This window comes from Myotis davidii, unplaced genomic scaffold (genome assembly GCF_000327345.1).
Source record: "Myotis davidii unplaced genomic scaffold, ASM32734v1 scaffold512, whole genome shotgun sequence".
Lineage (NCBI taxonomy): Eukaryota > Metazoa > Chordata > Mammalia > Chiroptera > Vespertilionidae > Myotis > Myotis davidii.
The window spans coordinates 1,912,926-1,919,374 of NW_006284323.1; the positions used below are offsets into that span (position 1 = coordinate 1,912,926).

General features: G+C 54.4%; 1 protein-coding gene across 1 annotated transcript; it reads right to left on the minus strand.

The window, feature by feature from the left end:
• Positions 1–1,871: 1,871 nt before the first annotated feature.
• TFF1 (trefoil factor 1) lies at positions 1,872–4,555 on the minus strand. The gene is made up of 3 exons (XM_006754364.2): positions 4,471–4,555; positions 2,403–2,555; positions 1,872–1,961 (listed from the first exon to the last, which is right to left on the minus strand). Exons 1-3 carry the CDS (start codon positions 4,553–4,555, stop codon positions 1,945–1,947), a joined length of 255 nt encoding a protein of 84 aa, XP_006754427.1. The 3' UTR covers positions 1,872–1,944.
• Between the last annotated feature and the right edge of the window lie 1,894 nt (positions 4,556–6,449).

Genomic DNA, 6,449 nt, shown 5'->3' on the forward strand with positions numbered 1-6,449 from the left:
GGGGTGCTGAGAGAGACTGAGCAGCTTACTCCCAGGAACTATTGCCTCCAGAGGCTGTGACAGGAGATACTGCATCTCACGAGGGATCAGAGGCAACCAATGGTTTTCCTTTATCTGAACTGTCGGGCAGAGGTTGTGAGCGATCAGATCAGCTATGGACACGAGAGACAAGGGCTATTTCTCTGCACATTCTCCAGTGGGGGGTGCTGAGAGAGACTGAGCAGCTTACTCCCAGGAACTATTGCCTCCAGAGGCTGTGACAGGAGATACTGCATCTCACGAGGGATCAGAGGCAACCAATGGTTTTCCTTTATCTGAACTGTCGGGCAGAGGTTGTGAGCGATCAGATCAGCTATGGACACGAGAGACAAGGGCTATTTCTCTGCACATTCTCCAGTGGGGAAAAGCCCCGTGATCCCCACAGCACACAGAACACGACACACACGACGGCACACGTGTGTGCGACTGCCTGCATGTGCTGGGCTTCCCACCCTGACGGCCCTGCCCATGCACGCACTCCTGGCTCCTGGGCTCTGGACGCACTTGTCCTGGTGGCCTCGGGTCGGGAATGATCGATCTGACTGGACAGTGGAAAACACTGTCCACGCCCAGCTCAGGCCCCTCTTCCTCTTGGGAACCAGCTGGCTGTGGGGGAGCAGAAGTGCTCCCCTGCTCCTCGGACCCCAACAGTTGTGCAGGTTGTGTCCAGTGCGAGGGCACCTGAGAGGAGGAGCCAACTGGGGGAGCAATGGACTGAGCTCCTGGGGCAGGAGGACCGCCTGGAGCTGGTGTCTTCTCCTCACTCTCCCTGCAGCTGTGGGGCCGGGCACCCAGGGCTGCCCTGTCACACCGCTGGGCCGGTGGCTGTCTGTCCAATGCCAGGGTGTCCTGGGCAGGTCCAATTGGCTACCTGTCCTCCCATTTGCCTGTCAGTGATAAGGTGGCACGTGGCCTTCGCATGCCTCCCTTTCGGGGGGGGGGTCCTCACCAATTCCACACTGTCAGCCCCAAAGAGTTGTTCTTCAAGATGACAGCCAGTTTGGCTCAGTGGATAGAGCGTCGGCCTGAGGACTGAAGGGTCCTAGGTTCCATTCCGGTCAAGAGCACATACCCAGGTTGCAGGTTTGATCCCCAGTAGGGGGCATGCAGGAGGCAGCCAGTCAATGATCTCTCTCTCTCATGGTTGATTCTCTCTCTCTCTCTCTCTTTCTCTCTCCCTCTTTCTCTCTCTCTCTCTCTCGCTCTCTCTTTCTCCCTCTCCCTTCCTCTCTGACATCAATAAAACAAAAAAAATTTTTTTAAGATGTCAGCTCTGCAATTTTTTATTATTAACACTGTCAGACTCTGCTGTGGATTTTATCTCCTGAGCCAGTTTCCACCTGGGGGAGGTGAAGACATGGACAGGTAGCTTTTGCTACACGGCAGTGGCTCATCCACAATGAATTTTGCAAGAGCATTGATAGAGTTTGGTGCCTATTTTCATGACTTGACAAGGGTGTGGCTGGGAGGTGCTTCTGGAAGACTTTGCCACGAAGGGCCTTGTGCATGGGACCCGGTTGCTAATAGCCACCGAGGCAACTTCCGCAACCCTGTGGCCAGGTCATCCTCTCCTCCACCCCTCATAGCTCACCCGGGACCGTGAATTTGTGTATAACCCATGACAAGAAGCCAGCGGGGACAATGAGCACTTCTCTTGAAAGAAAGATAAATCATTTTTTATTTCTAAAGAGAACTAAAAGCACAAAGTAGCATTCATCTCTATTAATTTTCAGGTCAATTTTGAGCAAGAAAAATCAAAGCAGTCCATCCACGCAGTGAGCCGAGGCAGCCAGAGGTGTCCTGAGCAGGTCCAATTGGAGATGAGTGGGTGGTGGCGAGGCTGAGCGGAGGCCGGGGCGGGGGGTGGCCCATTCTAAGTGTAGACGCAACTCCCACCGAGAGCGGCTAAAATTCACAATCCTCTGAAAGGGAAGGTGCGGGAGAAGAGATGTTAGTGAGGAGGAGGATGTGCTCTCACTTGGCAACAATGCCAGGGGATTTCTGACTTGAAAGTATCAATGGGAAGATTCTTCAGAAAACACGAACCGTCTTCATATTTTGTCATTCCCTGCCCTCCCGCCCCAAGCCAGCGACGCATCACAAAGGTGATTCTCTGCAGCATTCGGTTCAGGCTGTGGAGCAAAGCTGGGAAAAGGGCAGGTTCCTCCCCACATGGTCTTTCAGCCCCGCCTCCCCGTCCCAGACCCAGATTCATCGTGATTTAGGCCAAACCGCTCCTCCCGGGCCCCCGTGGCCACAGTCCGGGTGAAAACACAGCTGGCAGTGCAGACAGAGTCCCGAGGCCCGTGCGGGTTTCTCACGCACCCCACGCCATCAGCCCTGCTGCGTTGTCATGGACGTACCTTCCGGGACGTTGTTGATGCTCAGAGGGTAGAAGCACCACGGGTGCCCGGGGACGGTGCTGTCGAAGCAGCAGCCCTTCGCTGTGCACTGGTCAGGCGTGATGCCGTTGAACCCGCAGTTGCTCCTCTGGCTCGGGGCCATCACGCACGTCTCTGAAGGCGCACGGGCAGGGGGCAAAGGTAAGCCCGGAGCCGAACTCCTCGCTATTTCTACCCACACCCCCGTCCCACTTCGGTCTCCAGTTATATCAGCAACCGGCTGGCGCGGCCGATGCAGACCCAGGCCTCGGGTCCAGGAGGGAGACCCTGTCCTCATTTCCTGACATGAAAACACGTCACCTCAGGGAACCTGCAAGGCGCCCGGAATCTGTAACCCTGCACCTACCTGGACAACGTATTCATTAGCGCATTCATTTCAACGAACAATTATTAAGCATATTTACTCAATCAATACATCTATTGGGCACCATTTGTGTGTGCTAGGAACAGGAGATGACACAGCAAACACAGGCAGCGCGGGTCCCTCAGAAACCGAGCTCCTGCCAGGCTCTGTGCCAGGTGGTGGTGACCCAGAAATTAAAAATAAAGGCATGCTTGTTAAGAAACCAAACTCAGATGGAGGAGAAAGCCAAGTATGTGTGCAAAGCAGCACAGTGCGACCATCCTAGTGTGTCCAGGTCAAGCACAGAAAGGACAAGTAACAACAAGGGGGAACAAAGCAAGGAGGGCTTCCTGTAGGAGGGGGTTGGCCTCTTGAGGATGGAGCAGTGGGTGTTCCAAGCAGAGGGAGCAGCATGGTCGATGGCGGTGAAGGGGAAGAGCAAGGTGTGTTCGAGGAGGTGTAAGTCCGTTTGCAGAGACGATGTGGAGGTTGAGGTGGGTGGTCTGAGAGGAGCTAGGTCAAGGGCTAGGGGACACAGTTTCAGCCTGAGAGCCACAGCTTTCACCAGGGGAGGGATGAAATGACCCAAAGTGGAAAGCACCCAGGGCAGACGGGCCAGCTGACAGCTCCCTCTTGGTCTGGATGCAAGATCTGCGGGATCTGCACTCGGGACCAGAGGCTCTGAGAAGGCGAACGCGGCAGGCTGAGGCAGGCAATGGGAGGGGAGCCTGGGAGAGGGGGCACAGGAGGGGAAGGGCTCAGAGGTGCACATGGCTGTGTGCCATGAGTGAGAAGACAGGAGGGATGAGGAGTGAGGGCTTGGGAGCATCGACAGTAAAGGGGCAGAGAAGGAAGGAGGCTGAATAGAAGGAGGCTGGTCAGAGGACAGGTGGACCGAGATCAGGCCAGAGGTGGGCACAGCTGGCCTTGACCCGGGGCATCTGACTCCATGAAAGACAATTCCTCCAAAGACAGTTGGACACTCCCCCAGACCGAGAGGGCAGGACGCCCACATGCATTCCTTGGTGAAATCCAGCAAAGCACGCTAACATAACAAGTAATGTTGATTCAGCACTTTGTAGCTTGCACAGCACTGTTCACAGACATCACAGACGATTGAGCACACTCCAAAGATAAAGGCCTTGAGACACAAACAAGTTCAAAGGAAGCAGCAGTGCCCTCTCTCATTGGGCAACTCCCATGGACTAATATTGACGGAACACGAACCAATGGGGCAGGTGGTTTGGGCTCTGCAGAGCACAGGACCCAGAGAGGTTCCCGGGACGCCCGCCCGTGGAGTAGGCACTGGGACATCTGTGTAGACTTTAGGTGGTCCCACTGCCTGGGGAGGGTTTGGCCGGGACATTTAGAAGTGCTATTCATACACCCTACCTCAACGCTTGCTCTTTAAAACACGACATTCAAGAATAGCCTCATAGTGTCAGGACTGGGAGACAGTGCCGACCAAGGAACCCCACTTGCTCACAGCAGTTCTCCAAGGTCTCACTGGCCCTTCCTCCCGCTGCTAGCAGCACTTGCTTCTGCCTTCCAAACCCTCTCAAGGGCCTAAAACAATGCTTAGCTCAAAACCACACACTGTGAAACAAAGACCCCCACCAGGGCTACCTCTCTATGCCCATGTGCTCCCCCCATGCCCCCCCAAGAAGCAGCAAGAGGGCTGCTTACCGGTCTGGACCTGGGCCAGGCTGCTGAGGGCCAGCGAGAAGACCAGGAGCAGGACGCAGATCACCTTGGGCTCCATGGCGGCCATGTCTTTCTTCTCTCTGCTTCCAGGAGAGTACAAGTCAGGGGTGAGAATCTGTCTGAGCCCTCGATTTTAAACCCGGGCTCTGTTTGCTGAAAGACACAGTCCTCCACTGATTAAAAGGTGTTTTCTCAACACGGGCAAGCCGCACGGACGCGTTTGCTGATAGAGGGAAATGGTGTCTCATAGTCATCTTGGTGACGGATTTGAGATTCAGATCATCCCGCCCTTATCCACGGGAGTCTCCTCAGTTCACTGGTCCGTATCGGCTAATGTCAACAGTACACTCACTGGGAAGTGATTCATAGCGAGGGATGGCCCACGAAAGGCGCAGTTGTGTGAACAGTGGCTCACGGGGTCCCTGCCACACGGCTCAGGGAGGAGACAGAGCAGAGGGGCCCGCCGGCCTGGCCTTGGCCTTTCGACGTGGGCCATTTCCAAGCATTTTGAGAATCCAAGTCCGGGGCAGGGGGGAGCTGGCCTGGGCAGGATGAGCAGGAGAATGACAGGCCTGCCCCCCTCCCCTCCCCAGGGGACTTGAACTTCAAACTTCCTCTTCCCTCTGTTCGTGCTGTCTGGTTAGACATTTCCATGGCAACTTCGTATGTGAGCCGAGCAAACACATCCTAGGTGCCAGAGGGAAGCCGCTGCCCGCAGCTGGGGGGAAGGAACACCTACTCTTGCACGAATTTCGTGCATCGGGCCTCTAGTTTATTTAATAAGGCACCATTATAGGTGCTGGCCACCTGACTGCACAGAGTAGACCAAGCCCCTGCATCAGGGCCCTTCCATTCTACTGGGGAGGGGCAGTAAACAACAGGTATGGCGTGTAAGGGAATCGCTTCAGACATTCAAAGATAAAAATAAATGTAAAAACAAGAGCCATGACAGAGGAAGAGCCAGAGCATGGCAGGGCCGCAGGCAGCTGGGTGGAGGTGGCCCTGAGGAATCCCCTGGGAAGACGTGAGCAACTGACCCCACAGACACGGGGAAAGGGATCTGCCAGAGGGAAGAACACCTCTACTTCATCAGTTTCCATGTCTGCTCTTGTACATGCAACTTCATTTTTAAAGGAAAAGAATGTTACGGCCAAAGGTGATCCTGAGTGGGGGGGTGAAAGGATTGAGAAAAGACAGACAAGAGAATGAAAGCTGGGTCTCGGTGGGACACTGCTCCCTGATGAGGAAACAGCTCATCACCAGAGGGCCCCCCTGATAAGCTTAACTTCTTATTTTCTTACTTTTGTTTTTTAAGCTTACTCTCTGCACGCGCCTTGGAGCCTCCTTTCACCTGACCACTTTTTAAATTTCCCCAAACTCAGGCCTGTTCGGAGGCCAGTTGTTATGGCCAAAGGTGACCCTGGTGGGGGCGGCGGGGTGAAAGGATTCACAAAAGAAAAGAAAAGAATCAATTTAGATAAATAAGTAACAATGCTCACTAGCTCCTGTGAGGAGGATGGCAGTGCCGACTGGACCCTGAGCCGCTCTGCACAGGCCCTGTGTCCTCGGGGAAGGACCTGCAAAAGTCAATGCCACCATCAAGGACTTGAGCTTGCAGCCGTGGTCATTGCACATGCCCCTTGGCCTCACCTGTGTGGCCAGGTGTGTTGTGGAGAATGACTTGAGAGCAGAGTCAGCACAGGTTCACGGTAAATGTCCAGGTAGTCGTTATTTCAGGCTTGGTGGGCCACACTTGGGCTCTGCCACATCATCCTTGTTTTATTTTTGCAACCTTTGAAAAATGTACAAATCATTCTTAGTTTTCAGGTTGTACAAAAGCAGGCCACAGGCAGGATCTGGCCCACAGGCTGTCATCTGTCCAGCCCTGTGTATAAAGTGTCACAAATGTCATCAAGCGGCGATGACACCTGCAGCCAGGGAGCTGGATGTGATATCATTCC

Bases quoted from the DNA above. Each gene is read 5' to 3' on its own strand.
- TFF1 (XM_006754364.2), bottom strand. From the start codon at position 4,555: ATGGCCGCCATGGAGCCCAAGGTGATCTGCGTCCTGCTCCTGGTCTTC. The intron at 2,556-4,470 runs GTAAGCAGCCCT...GTGCGCCTTCAG, and splicing joins CCTGGCCCAGGTCCAGACCG to AGACGTGCGTGATGGCCCCG.